General features: G+C 43.5%; 1 protein-coding gene across 10 annotated transcripts in view; it reads left to right on the top strand.

Moving 5' to 3' along the window:
• The first annotated feature begins 483 nt into the window (after window positions 1–483).
• GPATCH8 (G-patch domain containing 8) overlaps window positions 484–17,958 on the top strand; it is an 88,280-nt gene continuing 70,805 nt past the window's right edge. For 7 of the 10 annotated variants that reach the window (XM_056127647.1, XM_056127643.1, XM_056127644.1 and 4 more), the window contains exons 1-3: window positions 576–634; window positions 13,379–13,453; window positions 14,405–14,439. Coding sequence is in view for 1 of the 10 variants with exons in the window: in XM_056127639.1 (XP_055983614.1) it covers window positions 590–634; window positions 13,379–13,453 (120 nt within the window). In the remaining 9 variants the exon portion in view is untranslated. Of the gene's footprint in view, window positions 635–13,378; window positions 13,454–14,404; window positions 14,440–17,958 lie in introns of all 10 variants that reach the window. The other 3 variants (XM_056127648.1, XM_056127645.1, XM_056127639.1) reach the window with 2 other exon arrangements.

Raw genomic sequence — 17,958 nt, 5'->3', positions numbered from 1 at the left:
GCACGACACGATGCTGCCATTTGGCACTTTTTTTTTGTTTCGCTTTTTGAATCATACCAGGCGATGCTCAGGAATTACTCCTGGCAGTGCGCGGGGGACCATATGGGATGCCGGGAATCGAACCCGGGTCGACGGCGTGCCAGGCAAACGCCCTACCCGCTTTATTATCTCCTGCCTTCACCCCCCTATTGGGCACATTTCAACCAGAGGCCAGGCCTCGGAAGGCCACGAGAATCTGGCGAAGGAAGCGCTCCGGAGGTCGAGCAGGTGCGCCAGGCGTCCCACCGAGCCCGGTGCCCTTTGCCTCCGGAAGCGCTCGCCGCGCTCGGGCATCCGTGCGCACGCGCAGCCGCCGGGGTCGCTCCAGGCCGCGGCGCCTAGCCCAGGCCGCGAGGGGGCGGCGCCGGCTTCCAGGGCCGCAGGGCGCGTGCGCGGGCTGCGCGCTCGCGCCCCCGCCCCCCCGCGCCGGCGCGCGCCGGGTGGGCGTGGGAGTGGGCGGGGACGCGGGGCGGGGAGCGAGGGGGCGGGTGTCGCGGGAGGGCCCGAGCGAACCCGAGCGCGTCGTCCTGCGAGGAGTGAAGGCGGCAAAATGGCGGACCGCTTCTCCCGCTTCAACGAGTACCGAGACTTTCAGGTAAACACGGGCGGCGCCATGCCCGCCGCGCTCCCGCCCGCGGGGCCCCTCGGGCGGGGGCCGAGGCCGCACCCGCGTCCCCCGCCGCCCCCCGCCGCCCCGCTCCCACTTGGCGCCTCGGGCCGCGCGTCCCGCGTCGCCCTTCGCGCCGCGGGTTTCGGGGCCCCGGGCCCGGCCGCTGCGTGTGGGGGTGGGGTGGGGTGGGGTGGGGGGTGCGCGCCCCCCTTGGGGTCCGCCCGGCCGGGGGGCACGGGCCCGCCCCCCGTCCCCGAGCCCCCCACCCCCCGGGCCGAGGGCGGGCCTTCCGAAGCCCGGGGGGTCTCGCCGCCCCCCGCGCGCTGTCAGACACAAACCCCTGCATTGTCTCGGCGTCTCGGCGCCCGCCGGGCCGGGGCCAGGGACCCGGGCCGGGCCTGCCTTCCTCGGCCCCGGGGGGCTGCGGCCGCGCAGAGCCGAGCCCCCCGCCCCACCTCGCCTCCCGGAGGGTGGCTCGCTCGCGCCGGGGCGCTCAGGGGCGCGTTCCCAGGCCTGCGCTGGCAGCCGGGGGCGGGGTGGGGTGCGGGCAGCGCCCGATCGTCCCTTTCTCCGGGCGCAGGATGTCGTCCGGGAACACGGCCTGGCGACGGCCATCGCTCGCGGGCCCCGGAGGGCCGGCGCAGCTGCAGATCGCCCGTCCTTGGGCTGGCTCTCTTCCGGGCCGCCGCGGGCTCGGGGCTCGGGGCTCGGGCCGGGGCCTGGCGCCGGCGGGGACGCGGTTTCCTCGGACCCGCTGCGCGCCCGGCCGCCAGCCCCCGCATTGCCGGCGCTCCCCTGGCAGGCGCCATGCGCGGGGGGCGGGGGCGCCGCCCGGGGCCCCGCATCCGAGAGCCCCGGGACTGGCCCCTTGCGCGGGGCTGGCTGGGGGGTGGGCTTCTGGGTCCCGGGACCGTGGGGCGGTCGGTGCTCCACGGGCGGGGAGAGCGAGCGAGCAGTGCCGGCCCCGACTGTGGTGCGGAGGACGCCCCCGCATCTGGGATCTTAGGGCTGTTGAAAAGCCCTCGTGATCCCGCGTCTGTTGTAGCGCCGCAGCCTAGCACAGGATCTCGGGGTGTCTGAGAAGATCAATCCGGGGAAGTTTGGATCCGTTCATGTGAGCCATTTGAGCTTGGAGAAGAAGGTCTGTCTTAGCGTGCACGAAGCGACTGCCAGCCATGTGGGCTTTATGGCTGATTTTTGCAGGGAGATCATGACCCCCCCCCACCCCCCAAAAAGATCTCCAAAACCAAACAAGCAAGAAAGCAAAACCTCAAGGCTTGCCAAAGGAGAGAATTTCAAGGTGACCTAGTAAGATTGAAAATAGAGCATGTGGATAATTAAGTTTTGAGGGAAAACGATTCACAGCCACTGAAAATCAGCGGGCTATAATAGCTTTTCCGGGGCCTTTAAAGAAGGTTTTGAACGTGGATGAGCAGATATGAATGGTGTCACCTGAAAAAAATTGAGAAAGTTACCCTCTATCTTTTCAAGCAAAACGACCTTTCCAATGTTTTAGCTATTTATGTAGAACTACTTTGTGTTACTTGGTAGTCCGTTGAAAATACTACATATTTTACGCCTTTATTTTCTCAGCTTTATATTGGAATAGCAAATTCCTGCTGTATTGGGCCAGCCAGGAAAATGTTTCTGTTTTTTAAAATTCAGCTGTCGGCCTGAGCGCATCACTGTGCTGAATGTTAAGTGTACAGAGGCAGAAAACAAGTTGAAAACTATAGACCATAAGTAAGGGAAAAACATTTCTCTTTATACTGTGATAGTGTGTGAAATCTAGAAAAGAGTTAGAAATATAGGAGCTGTAGAGATAGTATTGTAGGCAAAGTGGCCGAAACCCCTCCCCCCCATCCGCTATGGTCCCCCAGGCTCTGCCAGGAGTGATTCCTGAGGGCACAGTCAGGAGTAACCCCCAATGGGCTGAAGAGATAGCACAGCGGGTCTGGCGACCTGGGTTCGATTCCCAGCATCCCATATGGTTCCCTGAGCACCAGCATCCCATATGGTATAATATGGGATGGTCCCCTGAGCACCGCCAGGAGTGACCCCTGTGCATTGCGGGGTGTAACCCAAAAAGCATAAACAAATAAACACTCTCCTCCCGTTGTTCATCGATTTGCTCGAGCAGGCCCAGTAACATCTCCATTGTGAGACTTGTTACTGTGTTTGGCATATTGAATACCTCATGGGTAGCTTGCAAGGCTTTGCCGGGCTGGCAGAGGAATCGAACCCGGCTCGGCTGGGCACAAGGCAAACGCCCTACCGCTGTGCTATAGCTCCAGCCCCAAAAAGAAAAAAAAAAAAGAGTAACTCCCAAGCATTTCTGGGTGTGACCCAAAGACCAAAAAAATAAGTAAAAAGTATAAATAAATAGCAGTACTCCTACATAAAAAAAAAGAAATATAAGAGAATACAGTTTTTTAAAGCAATGTTCCAAAGGATCTGTTAAATGTTATCATTTCTCACTAAAGCAGAGAGCTGCCTTAAGCAGATGTAAATTTTTCTTTTTCTTTTCTTTCCTTTTTTTGGGGGGGCGGGGCGGGACCATACCCTGTGATACTCAGGGTTTTCTCCTGGCTCTGCACCCGGTAATTACTCTTGGCAGTGCTGGGGGGACCATATGAGATGCCAGGAATCAAACCTAGGTCAGCTGCATGCAAGGCAAATGCTCTACCTCCTGTACTGTCGTTCTGGCCTCAGATTTTTCTTTTTCTTTTTTCAGCAAAGCAAGATAGTTTTTATCAAAAGAAACTTGCTTAGAAAGATGTGAGAGGAGAGGAAATACATGTTCAAGAGAGAACCCGGGCTCTCCACAGTGAAGAATGCAAGTAGAGAAGCAGAGACAAACAAGCAGAATATACGTTCAAGGGAAAACATGGGCTTGGAGAGCAAACCAAAGATTATTCTAAGGTTAACTAGGTTATGGTAGCAGGATACAGGAAGTCAATTATCAGAAAAAAAGCAGAGGTGAGGAGTATCTGAGATTTAAAAGGGCGAAAACAAACAGTTTTTGGAAGACCATCCAAATATTCTGAACAATTTTTTTTTTCCTTTTTGATTTTTGGACCATAGCTGGCTGTGCTCAGGGCTTACTCCCACCTCTGCACTTGGGGGTGGTCTCTCCTGGGGAGCTTGGGGGATCATATTGGAAGCCAGTGTTTGAACCTGGGTTGGTTGTGTGCAAGGCATGCACTCCTACCACTGTACTATTGTTCCTGCCTCTGAACAATCTTATTAAGCAAAAATGGTTCTCAGGAAAAAGCTGTCCACAGTGGTACCTCTGATCTAAAAATTTCCCTCGTGGCTGCAAAGACCAACTCCGGTTTGATACTGGCACCATGTAAGTTCCCCTGAGACGGCCAGTAGTAATCCCTGATTGCAAGAGCCTCCAAATCAAAAATATAAGATATAATTCAGCTAAACATCTGAAATAGGTAAATACGGTATTTGGAATGAAAACCTTTTTATTAAGACCATTGAAAATTGTTTCAGTGTTTCTAAGAGGCATTCACTTAAAATTGTATGAATGATAATACAACTGGTAGCATGCTTCCCTCGCATTTAGCCAACTTGGGTTTGTTCCCTGGTATTTCCTATGGTCCCTCGAGCCCCTCCAGGAGTGATCCCTGAGTACCGAGTGAGGAATAAACCCTGAGCACTGCTGGGTGTGACCCAAAGACAAAAACAAAAACTAAAAAAGGACAAAACAAAAGGTCATTTAAAAGCGTTGGAGAGAAAATATAACAGAATGTCAGTATATCTCAAACATTTTCAAGGTCTGGGCCAGAGAGATAGTATAGTAGGTAAGGTGCTTACCTACAGAGCCAGGACTAACCCCTGAGCATCACCGGTGTGGACCCCCCAAAAAAAACGTTTTCTAGGTCAGGTATACAGAAGTGACCTCGTTTTATGTGATAAGTGAGGTGGTGAAGCCAGAGAATACATCTGAAAACAAATCCAATGTGGGCTTCCAAACACAATACACTGATTCTGTTGCTTTAAACAGATCATATAGCTCTGGAAAGTTTTCTGTGCTGCTTCTCTTATTCTACATGAATGTTGTTTTGTCTTTGGTAGGGTAGTTAGTAAATGTAAACTTTGACTTTTTGCCAATTTACCATGAAATGCCAGTTTCAGAGAGCTTAAATGTTGTCTTTGAACTTTTTACAGGGGCGGGTTCACTAATAGATTTTGTGAATACCTGAAATGTTATTTATTTTTTGGGGGGGCCACATCTGGTGATGCTCAGGGTTACTCCTGACTCTGCACTCAGGAATTACTCCTGGGGGGATGGGAGGACCATATGGGCTCCCGAGAATCAAATCCAGGTTGGCCGCTGTAAGGCCTTACCCACTGTATTTTCTCTCTGACCCCTGAAATTTTACTAATTTGGTTTTTGGAACCACACTTAGCAGTGCTCAGGGCTTACTATTGGCTCAGCACTCAGGGATTACCTCTGGTGGGCTCAGGCGACCATATGGGGTTCTGGGGATTGAACCTGGCTTGGCTGTGTGCAAGGCCAGTGTCTTTATTATCTCTCTTACTTTATTTCAGCCCCAATACCTGAAATTCTAAAAGTTTTTGTATAATGTAGTGCATATTTAACTGGTGAGGCTTTTAGGAATTTAATATAGAGTAATTTAATCATTGTTGTGGACATGATAATACATTTTAAAAACTTGGTAACTGTCACCCACCTATAGACTTTATGAGTATTGTCTCATAACTGTCACAATCCTTTGAGGTAGGTACTGTTTATTTCTTCCATATTCAGCTGAGGCATAGAGACTTAAACAACTCTGCCAAGTGTATCCAGTTAACAGCCTGCCAGCTAATACCAGAACCTGATCCTGAATTTACACTTTGGCTTTTTGACTCCTGAACTTGTGCTCAGGACCATTATCATAACTTCAATTATATATTTGATAGAACTGTAGTTGAACCATTACATATGGAACATAATACAGGTTACAAAGAATAACTGAAACTTAGAATGGTGATGAAATCGTAAGTTTTATCCTGTTTTTGTCTGTTTACTTACTTACTTAGTCTGATATTTTCTTACCTTTGAAGTTGTTACATTGTATCATAGAGGATATAGTGTTAACTGTTGTATTAGCTTAGACTTTCTGTTTGTCTTTTGGGCCAGTCCCAGCTGCCAAGGGTTTACTCTGCGGTCAGGAATCACTCCTGGTGGTATGAGGGACTCTAAGGGATAGACAGTACCGGATGCGCCCACCTGCTGTACTCTCTCTCCAGCCGCTAGTGTAGACATTCTTGAGTAGCTTTAATCCTTGTGGGTCCTACCCAGCAGTGCTGGTGGCGGGAGCAAATAACCACAAGGTACTGGTTGGGTATGCATGCCAAAGCTGGTAGCATATGGCAAAGCATGTACCCCCAAAGCCTTGCTGGGGGTACCTATAGGGCTCTGGGGATCGAACCCTGGTTGTCTGTGTGCAAGGCAAGACTATACCTGCTGTACTTTCTCTACAGCCCCTTTACTCTGCCAAGTATACCCAGGTTTTTGGCTTTTTGGATCACACCTGGCAATGATCTGGGTTACTCCTGACTTTGCACTCAGGAATTACTCCTGGTGGTGCTCAGGGGGACCATATGTAATGCTGGGGATCGAACCCTGGCCAGCCATATGCAAGGCACACCCTACTGCTGTACTATCACTCTGGCCCCCCTGAAATTTTAAGGGGCTGGGGGAGATAGTTCAAAGGTTTCCTGTATGCAGTTGATGCAGGAGCTGACAATTTGATTCCTGGCCCCATATTCCTGAGAGTAGCCAGGAGTAGCTTGGGAGCACTGCTAGCCGTGGCCCAGAAACAAACCAAAAATAAAGGAGGCAGGGGAGACCCAGGAAATACTTAGAACACTAAGCTCACTTAGGTGTGTCATCTCTGGCATACCTGCATAGAATGCGCACTCTGCTATGTGATACCACATAGAAAAGATGCTAATATGCTTTGTGATGTTGGTTTTATGACACTGTAAACATCCTAATTTAAAAATCTTCACTAAGATTTGAAGGTTGGGGCCAGAGCAGTAGTAGAGTGGGTAGAGTGCTAGCTTTGCATATGGCCAGCCTGAGTTCAGTTCCCAGTATGACATACGGTTTCCTGAGCCTGCCAGAGTGATCTCTGAGCAAAGAGCCCTGAGCATCGCCAGGTGTAACCCTAAAACAGAAAAGAAAAAAATAATTATTTTTCTAAATTATTTTTTATTTAAAATTTTTTTTAAATGATGAAATCTTTCTTGTTGAACTTGCAGATATAAACTCCCTGTACAACCTCAAACCTCACCTCAATTCCCAGCCTCTCAGCCACATAACAATTTTTTTTTCTTTTTGGGTCACACCCGGCAATGCACAGGGGTTACTCCTGGCTCTGCACTCAGGAATCACTCCTGGAGGTGCTCAGGGGACCATATGGGATGCTGGGAATCGAACCCGGGTCGGCTGCGTGCAAGGCAAACGCCCTACCCGCTGTGCTATCACTCCAGCCCCTATTTTAAAAAATTTTTAAAAAAAAATATTTTTTTAAATTATTTTTAAGGTCGTATCCTGGTATACATGAAATCCAGACAGGAATTTTACTGTTATTACAGTAAAATTTACTACATAAAAGTAAATATATGACTTTCTTACTGGCATTCACCATGATTACACATTACCTTTCACTTTTGTTTTGTCACTTTATCACTTGTTCCATTTATCTTAACTCATAAGAAATCAAATGAAGGAGACTAGAGAGATGATACAGCCTGTTGGGGGATTGCCTGTCATGTGGTCTATCCAGGTTTGCTCCCCGGACCCCATATGGTCCTCTGTGCTCGCCAGGAATAATTTCTGAGCCCAGAGCCAGGAGTAAGTCCTGAGCACTGCTGGTTGTGGCCCAAAAACCTTTAAAAAAATCAAATTAAGAATACCTTCAGAATAAGAAGGAATCAGGTTGCTTTAAATCACCAGTCCAAGTACACAAACTGAAGAACATCTTTTCACTAGCATTCAGTTTTAACACCGTTAATAACCACACCACCACTGATGCTAAGCATTGTGTCTTAATACTTTACAGCTGTACATCACTATGCAAATAATTTTATTTAGTAAACCTGTAATTTAAAATGTTGAGTGCATCTAAGTTATCCTTAATTTGTATGACATTTCTAGAGCTTTTCTGTGCTGTAAGCTGGTCAGTGAAAATAAATGTTCATTCAGTTACTGAAGTTAGGGTGTTTTTTTTTCTTTTTAATGGCTTTTGACTCAGGGAACACTCCTGATGGTACTCAGGGCCATATGGAATGCTGGGGGTTGAATCCTGGTCCGTCGCCTTGCAAGCCAAGTCCCCTATCCGTTTACAGTCCCTCCAGTTCCTCTCTGATTTAAGAGATGCCACTAGCTAGCAGTGAAAATTATTGTCAGAAGCCTCTAAAGATACAAGTGGGTTCTGTCCCCAGCACCATACATTGGTTGTTCCCTGAGCACCCCAGGACTCATCCCTGAGTGGAGAGCTAGGAGTAAACCCACACACTGCTGGGTGTGACCTCAAAACAAGGCAAAATTCAGTATCAGCTTTGATTGGGATGCTGAAATGTATGCAAAAGCATTACTGTTGTTTTCCCCATACATGTTAAGATAGATAGAAAGGCTTGGAACCAAGTTGTACGCATTTCAACATATTAATGACATACTGACATTGTTTTTTTTCTCTCCCATTTTTATTGAGGTACCATGATTTATACTACTGTTAATGATAGTTTTCTGTGCATACATAGTTCCAACACCACACCCACCACCAGAATGGCTGCTTCTCACCAACCAATATTCCAGAGACCCTTCCCTTCCATCCATTCCTCTATACTGGCATTCTTAATAGAATTTTTCTTTTTCTTTTTTTTTTTTTTTTAATTTTGGGCCTCGCCTAGCAGTACTCTGAGGTTACTCCTGGCACTTAGGAATTATTTCCGGTGGTGCTCAGGGGACCATATGGGATGCTGGGGAATGAACCCAGATTGTTCTCTTGGGAGGCAAGTGCTTTACCTGCTGTACCATCCAGAAAATAAAAAAGTCATTGATTAGGATTCCGACCCCACCCCATCTGTTACTCAGGGCTTGCACCAAGCTCTGCCCTTAGGGATCACTTCTGACAAGGCTCAGGTACTATAATCGAGAGCCGGAGAGATCGAACTTGGGTTGGTCATATGTAAGGCAAGCATCTTATCCCCTCCACTCTCTCTCCAGTCCTGGTTAATATATTCTTTTCTCTATGTGTGGATGGGGAGAGGCCACACCCAGCTGTACTCAGGACTTCCTCCTGACTCTGCTCAGGAATCAAACCTGGCAGTGCTCAGGGATCCATAATGGGATGCTGGGGATTGAACCTTGATTGACTGTGTGCAAGGCAGATATCCTCGGACTGTGGACTGTACGTATGTTGCTTCGCCCCCGACCAGGATATTCTCTCTTTTTTTTTTCTTGCCTTTTGAGTCACACCCAGCAATGCACAGGGGTTACTCCTGGCTCATGCACTCAAGAATTACTCCTGGGGGTGCTCAGAGTACCATATGGAATGCTGGGAATCGAACCCAGGTTGGCTGCGTGCAAGGCAAATGCCCTACCCACTGCGCTATCACTTCAGAGCCCCCCCCCCCCCCCCCCCCCGATATTCTTAGGAGATCTAGAGTGACCAAAGTAAGGTGAGCAGGAAGACTCCCTACTGGTGATTTGAAAGGCAAAGGGTATATATATTTAAGGCAAAAGGCAGTTTAAATGTGGGGATACGCTAAGGGATGACATCGCAAAACAATTACAAGTTACACTGGAGGGAGAATAGGTTGACATGAACTTTGATCATATGGCTCCTCATAGAGTTTGTACACTTAACTTTTTTCAGTGTAGGCTTGGCGATCAAGAAGAAACCCATGGTCCAGAGAGAATGTGACAGGGATTAAGGTGCCTGCCTCACTTGTGGCTGATCCTGGTACTGCTAATGGTCCCCAAGCACTGCCAGGAATGACCCCTGTGCACTGAGCCAGGGTAATGAACTTATATGGTGCCAGAGTCAGTTCATGGGTGTGACTGCCAGGCTCTCGAAAGAACGGGGAGATGGGACACTGAGCCAGGCCCAGTGAGTGTGGCCCAGTGTTGACAACCCTCCCTCCCCCCTCCCCAAACAAAAGGAAATCTAAAACAGACTGGTCAAGTATATTATTAGACATTGCTATAGGGCTTCTCTTTAGTGCTACCAAAATTACAGGAAAAGAGGTGTTCCTCTTGTATTTTTTAATTCTGTACATGTCACACAGTTCCTGTTATATTCTTTTATTCTTTATATATCACACAATTATTTTTGCAGAGGTATTCTTTCATTGCAATTTATTTCCCTCTGAGGTCTTTGTAATATATAACCAGAACTTTAAAAATGTTCAGCAATACTAGCTGTTTAGATTGTGCTCCTTTCATAACTAAAATATATTCCTATGTAATTCTTTTTTTGGTTTGTTTTTGGGTCACACCGGCAATGCTCAGGGGTTTCTCTGGGCTCTGCACTCTAATTACTCCTGACAATGCATAGGGGTTATCCTACCCACTGTACTCTCTCTCTCTCTCTGGTCCATAATTCTTGTATATTTGGTTATGTGAGAAAATAAAAAACAAGTTTGTTTTCTTGGTAATGGCGATGATGACTTTTCTGAAAAGGAGTAGCAGAATTAAATGATGAATTATGAATTTGAAACCCATGTAGCGAGGTATCATTTGTTCTTATGACTTAATAAATTTCTAATATTTTATTAATGAAAATGGATTCAAGCTTGAAGTAGACATCCAGTTTTTGAGTTCTATTAAAACTCTTTTCTGGGGGCTGGGGCAATAGCATAGCGGGTAGGGCGTTTTTGCCTTGCACGCAGCCAACCAGGGTTCAATTCCCAGCATCCCATATGGGTCCCCCCCAAGTACTGCCAGGAGTAATTCCTGAGTGCAGAGCCAGGAGTAAGCCTGAGCATCGCTGGGTGTGACCGGAAAAAAAAGGTGGAAAAAAAAAGAAAAAAAAAACCTTTCCCTGTACTGGTGGAGGATGACTGTTCGATCATTGTATGACAGAAATTCAAACATGAAAGTTTTGTAACTGTAGCTCACAATGATTCAGTTAAAAAAAAAATTCTTTCCCTGGAACAACTTGGTGATTTGCTTGTGTATCTGCCCTTAATTTTATTATTAGCATTACTATTTAGTATTTAGTAAAAGCTGACACATGGTAATTACCAAAGGAATTAAAAATGACCATCACAAATACAGGAAGAAGTCATTGAATTGCTGTTGCAGTAACAGAAGATGTAAAGATTTTCTTGTTATAAAAAGTGATTTTTCAGGGCTGGAGAGATAGTACAGTGCTTGCTTTGCACCTAGACACTCGGGTTTGATTCCCTAGCACCCCAAGTGATCTCCCTGAGCCCACCAGGAGTGATCCCTGAGTGCAGAGCCAGCAGTAAGCCTTGAGCACTGTTGGGTGTGGCCCCGAAACAAAAAGTAAATTATCTACTTAACCATGGAAATCTGACCAGATATGTTTAATGGTTGTAGTATTAGACTGCAAGAATTTTTTTTTCTTTTTTGCTTTTTGGGTCACACCTGGCGATGCACAGGGGTTACTCCTGGCTCTGCACTCAGGTGTTACTCCTGGCAGTGCTCAGGGGACCATATGGGATGCTGGGAATTGAACCCGGTTCGGCACGTGCAAGGCAAACGCCCTATCAGCTGTGCTGTCTCTCCAGCCCCTGTGCAAGAATTTTTAAAATTTAAATTTCTTTCCAAACTGAAAGACCAGCTGAGCTGTATTAAAATTCTTATTCTTTTATTTGTTTGGGACTTAACAACTACATGTATTTACGCTTAATTTAGTTTCTTTCTAAACTGAAAGACCAAGTGTGCTGTGTTATACTGCTTACATTGCTTTTTCTTTGGAATTTAACAACTACATATATTTACACCTGATTAGGAATGTATGGGAGAAAAAGTAGTTTAAGTTGTACATAGATTAACTGGAATATAGTGTTTTAGTACTATAGAATTGAAATTAGGTCTCAAAGTGAGGAATTTCCATTTTGTTACTGTTTTTTGTTTTTACTTTTTTTTTTTCTTTTCTGGTTTGTTTTGTTTTAGGTTTTTGGGTCACATCTGGTATAGCTCAGTCATTACACCTGGCAGTGCTTGGGGGACCATATTGGGCATTGAACCCAGGTTGACCATATGCAAGGCGAGAGCCTTACCTGCTGTACTTATCTGCTCCTGTACTGCTCCTCCTTATCTCCTCTTTAATCGCTTCCTTGATTGTGGTTACAAATAGCTTTTCTGTTTTGTTTTTGGACCACAACCAGTGGTGCTCAGGGCTTACTCCTGGTTCTGCGCTCAGGGGTCATTCCTGGCAGACTCGGGACCATATGTGGTGTCAGGGATGGAACCTGGTTTGGCTGTGTACATGCCCTGCCTGCTGTGCTATCTGTCCGGCTCCCTCAAATGTAGCTTTATACAGGCATTTTTATTCCTCCTGATGGATCATTGAGGAATAATTGCTTTTGGAATTTGATGTGAAGAATGCTTCATTGTGGTTTTTAATTCTTTGAAACTTGATTTAAAGTGGATTGATTTGATTATTAGTTTTAAATATTACGAGCATTGAACAATATTATAATAAAGTTTTTGTTTGCTTTTTTATCATGAATTATCCTCTTTAGTGTAAAAATTTAATACAAGATTTTGTGAGAAGTAAGCACAGTACAGCTCATTGTTTTTCAATAAAGTTTTTGTTTGCTTTTTTTTTAAATCATGAATTATCTTTAGTGTAAAAATTTAATACAAGATTTTGTGAGAAGTAAGCACAGTACAACTCATTGTTTTTAATGTTCCTAGGAAGATTTGCTTTCCCAAACGATTGATAATTTGTTTATTTTTTTGGGACTACACCTGGTGGTCCTGGCTTTGTGCTCAGGTATCACTGGTGGGGCTTGGGGGACCATATGGGTGCCAGGGGTAGAATCTGAATCTGCTGTGTGCAAGGAAATTGCCCTACTCGATGTATCATCACTCTGGCTTAATAGTTGATAATGTTTTAGTTCGCTTGTCAGAAGAAGAATTTGTATTACTAAGCCTACATTCTAGTAAATTGTTTCTGTGGATTTTTAAAAACCTGAATTTGTGGTACAGTTTTGGTTGTTCATTGAAAAAAGAATGAAGGGACTGGAGCAATAGCACAGTGGGTAGGGCATTTGCCTTGCACGCGGCCAACCCGTGTTCGATTCCCAGCATCCCATATGGTCCCCTGAGCACCACTGCCAGGGGTAATTCCTGAGTGCAGAGCCAGGAGTAACACCTGTGCATCACTGGATGTGACCCAAAAAGCAAAAAGAAAAAAAGAAAAAAGAATGAAAAGACAAAAATAATCCCTAGTTTAGTTAGGTTATTAATAATTTCAGCATTCACTACTTTTGAAAAGTAATTGTGGGCCTGGAGCGATAGCACAGCAGGTAGGGCGTTTGCCTTGCACATGGCTGACCCGGGTTTGATTCCCAGCATCCCATATGGTCCTCTGAGCACCGCCAGGAGTAATTCCTGAGTGCAGAGCCAGGAGTAACCCCTGTGCATCGTTTGGATGTGACCCAAAAAGTAAGAGAGAAAAAGAAAAAAGAAAAGTAATTGTAATCTTGTTTTTTTTTCAGGGTAATCACTTTGATCAGTATGAAGAAGGACACTTGGAAATTGAACAAGCATCACTTGACAAGCCTATAGAATCGGTAAGATGATCAGTGCTTAATTTTGGGACATAGCTAGTTAGTTAGGTAGTGTTCGTGTGACACTTGATGTGAGTGAAGTTAAACTTATTAATAACTTAAAATACAGGTTAGAGATATTTTCTTGCATGCACTACAGTAAAGGTTTGGGGTGTAACCTAATACATATTGGGAAATCAGTTTTTCAAAAATTTAGAAACAGTTTAGAATTAAACGGAAAATATCATTTTGGCCCATACTGATGCTTTGTTGAAGATAGCAAGTTTAGTGCTTTTGTAAATTGAAAAAGGGAGTAAAATGTATTTTGATCCTTTAAAAAAACTTTTCTTAGCAACATAATTACATTTGTAATGTTCCATAGGAACAATTAATGACTCAATTTATTTACCAGACTCTGGTGTGACATGGCAAATTTGATTTCTGTAGCTTAAGAGATGTCTGGTTTTTGGTAAAAATTGATACTGTTTCTTCACATGGCTAAGTTTTAGACATGAATACAAACCAGTAAAACAAGATTGTTTTCCTGACTTGATTTTTTTCAGTCAAAATTTTATAACCTTTTATTTTGAAGAGTCATTCTTCAAATTACAGTTTATAGTTAAAACTTGTTGATATTGTCAGTATTAAATATTTGTGCTTAAGTGTAAATATTCATCATTGGATTCAATAAGTTATTGGTAAATGAGTGAAAAATGATGTTAAGAGGGAATCTTAGTCTTTATAGCAAAGACCCTTCCCTGCTTAAGAAACACTAGCTGCTTCTGTCTGTGGAAAAGAAGGCAATTTAGAGAAGATAGATGTTATAATCTAGCCCTTATTTTAAAAAACTTAATACAGTAAAGGATCAACATATATTTATGTTCCTAATTAGGTTGGTGTTGTGTGTTTGTGTGTGTGTTTAGATGTTTACAGAAATTTACACAACTTGGGGTGTTCGACATTTTTCTTCCACAGCAGTTGGCCCATATTAGCTAAGCAGCCATGATCTGGTTTGTATTGCACGGTCTGCCTTTTTTTAATTTCTTCTCTAGGGTTTCTTTCTCCCTATTTCCCCTTCTTATTTCTGTTCTTCTGGTCCAGTGAACACTGCATATAGTACCTTCTGTCTTAATGTGCTGGCATGATGCTAGACTTAGGCATGGCAGTAATTGATGACGCATGTGATAATGCTGCAGAGGGAGAATTCACATCTTACCTTGTGCTAAAAAGTCCAGTCTTGTTTTGTCATAAACACCAAGCCCATTTTTCTAAGTTAAAAATCACTGAGTTTTACTCTGTTCTTTATTATCTTGGGAATTAAGTTATCACAAGGCAGAATTTTACAATAAAATCACTAGGCTAGATATGTCAATATTTTGATGCTTGAAAATTTTTTTCAGTTTAAATGTTTCTTTGGGTTAAAACAGAGGTGTCAGAAGCAAGATTCAAAGACCATAGTCTATGAGGTATATTGGTTTTATTCTTGTATAAGCTTTACTTCTCTATGTACTCTGCCTCAGTAGCATGGGATTTAATATGAATTTGCATCCCAAATTTTCATTATTACCACACTCAATTAAGATTTGGGAGCCAGGGATATGGCTCATTGGTAGATCACATGCTTTGAGTATATGAGGCTTTAGTTTTGACCCTCAGCACTGATAAATAAAATTTTAATACGACAAATTAAATGAAGCTAAACTTTTTTTTTTCTTTTTGGATCACACCCAGCGATGCCCAGGGGTTTATTCCTGGCTCTGCACTTAGGAATTACTCCTGGAGTTGCTTGGGGGACCATAAGGCATGCCAGGGATTGAACCCAGGTCAGCTGCGTGCAAAGCAAGTGCCCTACCTGCTGTACTATCTCTCTGGCCCCCAAACTAAACATTTTTAAGGATTCTTTTAGAATTACATCTTAAGGTTTTGTATTTTTGTAAACCATTTCTTTGGCATGTGAGACAAAAAATACTTTATTAAATTCTCACAATGTCCACGATTTCTTTCAGGACATGTAGATGTAACACTATTAGAAGAAAGTTTGAGTAATCAACTCTTTAAATATTTGTGGGTAAGGTGGAATTGATACATACCTTATTTATTTAAAAGTATTCTCTTCTCCACTAAAATAGTAAATGATACAGCACTTTATTTTTATAAATAAGTATATGTATAGAGGTATGTATTTTTATAAATAAGTATGTGTACAGAGCTATATATTGATTATACTTCTAATGAAATTTGCTCTTGAAATAATAAAATATTTACATTGTGATGTGGTAGTTTAGGTAGTGGTAGGAGCTTCATAATATACATTTTATTAGACTTTAAATAGGGTACGTGAGATGGGAGGGATTTTATTTATGTTTTCTAATATTTAGATATGCATTTAAAGTTAAAAAAATTATAAGGACATTTCTAAAATTGGCATCAGAGTAGATACTATGCCCATCCCTATTATTCCCCCTGAAAAATTCACTGTCACTTAAGGAATTCCCAACAAAATACATAAATGGTAGTTAAATGACTGGCTGTCTATATTGAACTATCTGGTTCTAAGGGGAAACTGGTGTTGCTTCTTAAACACATAGTCTCTGCTGAACTAAAATCTTTCTCTGCAGCAATATCTAATGAGAGGTGCTGACTGTTTTGCTACAGCATGCAACTCAAGTGGCTGGAAATAATGCAGCTTTGGGAGTCTACAGATCATTGCAGGAGCTAAAGGTTTAGTTTTTTTGTTTTTTGTTTTTAACAAAGGTAATCTGCAACAGCTGGTAATCCTTGGAAGTGTCTGCATAGGTTTGTGCCAAGAATATGCCTGTTTGAGGGTTATTGTGAGTATAGGATTAAGTCTTTTTATTTTTCAATAGGGTTATTTTGTTGCAAACTGACAATATGGAAATGAGGTGCAAAGATGAATAATATATAAAACTTTTAGTAAACTTCAGAGGTAGGTGTAGTTTAGTTAGGAGATTGTAAAAATATTTCTATTTCAGTTAGCAAATGTTAACACGTTTAAGCATTTGTAAAATATTTTATAATTGTTATAAAGTTTTATTTCCCTCTTATTTCAACTAACCAAATAACTTTAAATTTTTGATTAAGAAGACACTGTTCAGGGGCCAGAAAGATACAGTATAGTGAGTAAGGCTGATCCCAGGACCCTGGTCATCTCATCTGATCCCCTGAGCATCTGCCAGGAGTGATCTCTTAGCATTCCCAGTCCCCCCCCCCCAAAAGGAAAAAATAAAACCCAAAATAAAACAAAACATTGTTCAGGGGCCAGAGAAATAGTGGATAAGACACTTGCTTACCTTGGGGGTGACTGACTCGGTACGCCATATGGAGTGATCCCTGAGCACAGAGCCAGGAGTATGCCTTGAACACTGCTGGTTGTGACTGAAAAGCCAGAAGGAAAAAAATAGACTTTTAAGAAAATTATGAAAAGAATTGTCAGGTAGTTTGATTACTGAATTCAAGAGGAGAGAGAACAATATATTAACATATTATTATTATTACCAAAAAAGGTTTTTGGAACTTAAATTTTAAGTTACTGCTTTCTGAGATTTTAGGTCCTAGACTTTTTGTATACATATATAAAGATAAAATATTTATCAAATGAGGGACCAGGGAGACAGTGCAGCAGGTTAAGTGCTTACCTTGCATGCAACTGACCCGAGTTTGATTCCATGCCCCACATCTGTTCCCCAGAGCCTCTCCAGCAGTGATCTGTGTGTGCAGAGCTGGGAGTAAGCCCTGAATAATGCAGGTGTAGCCTAAAAAACTAAGAACAGTGATCTGATCCAGGCTAGTATTCTATGAGTTCCAAGAATGACGTGTGATTTGGGATATATGATCCTTTATGATCTTTACTGTAGGAAGTCAAAAAATCAGAGGGGAGAATAATTGAACTATATTGAGAACAGATTCCTCCTCATAGACTTAAAACATTTTGTCAGTGTTGCATTTGGAAGTATAACTACTCATCGGTCATTAGTTGTTCTTCGTTCTACCTGACTCATTAAAATCCTGTCTTTATAGTTGTCAGGTTGACTGAACTTTAAAAATTGAGCTTTCTAAACTTTAGTTGCTGATGTTTAGTTTTTACTCACTTAAGGATTTAAATATGTATGTATAATTGGGTTTTGTCACGTTGCATATCTGTTTAGATCTGTGGACTCCACTAGTTCCAAACTGTAACTGTAAGACTGCTGATTTGACACTCCGCAGTGACCACATGTGTACTGCTCTATAAATACTGTGCTTCTTGGAGCTGAATGGTGTAGCATTACTATGTGGCTTTTCTCTAGTCTTCATTGTGTCATCTGTAGTGAGCTTAGATTTTTGTTTTGGGAATTTTTACAACTTGTTTGCATGGGTTCATCTGGTAGCATTTGGTTTTTGCTTATAAAGTCTCTTAATACACAGTCAGCAAAGCTTACAATCCACTCAAGAGACTTAACATTTTTTCACTGTTGATATGGGATAAATTAAGTGTGGCTGTCAGCTAAAAGAAAATTCCGTGTGGAATT

This window comes from Sorex fumeus, unplaced genomic scaffold, assembly GCF_029834395.1.
Source record: "Sorex fumeus unplaced genomic scaffold, SorFum_2.1 ptg000063l, whole genome shotgun sequence".
Classification (NCBI taxonomy): Eukaryota; Metazoa; Chordata; class Mammalia; order Eulipotyphla; family Soricidae; genus Sorex; species Sorex fumeus.
The sequence above is the reverse complement of the archived record's forward strand: the minus strand, read 5'-3'. Positions and strand labels throughout refer to the sequence as shown.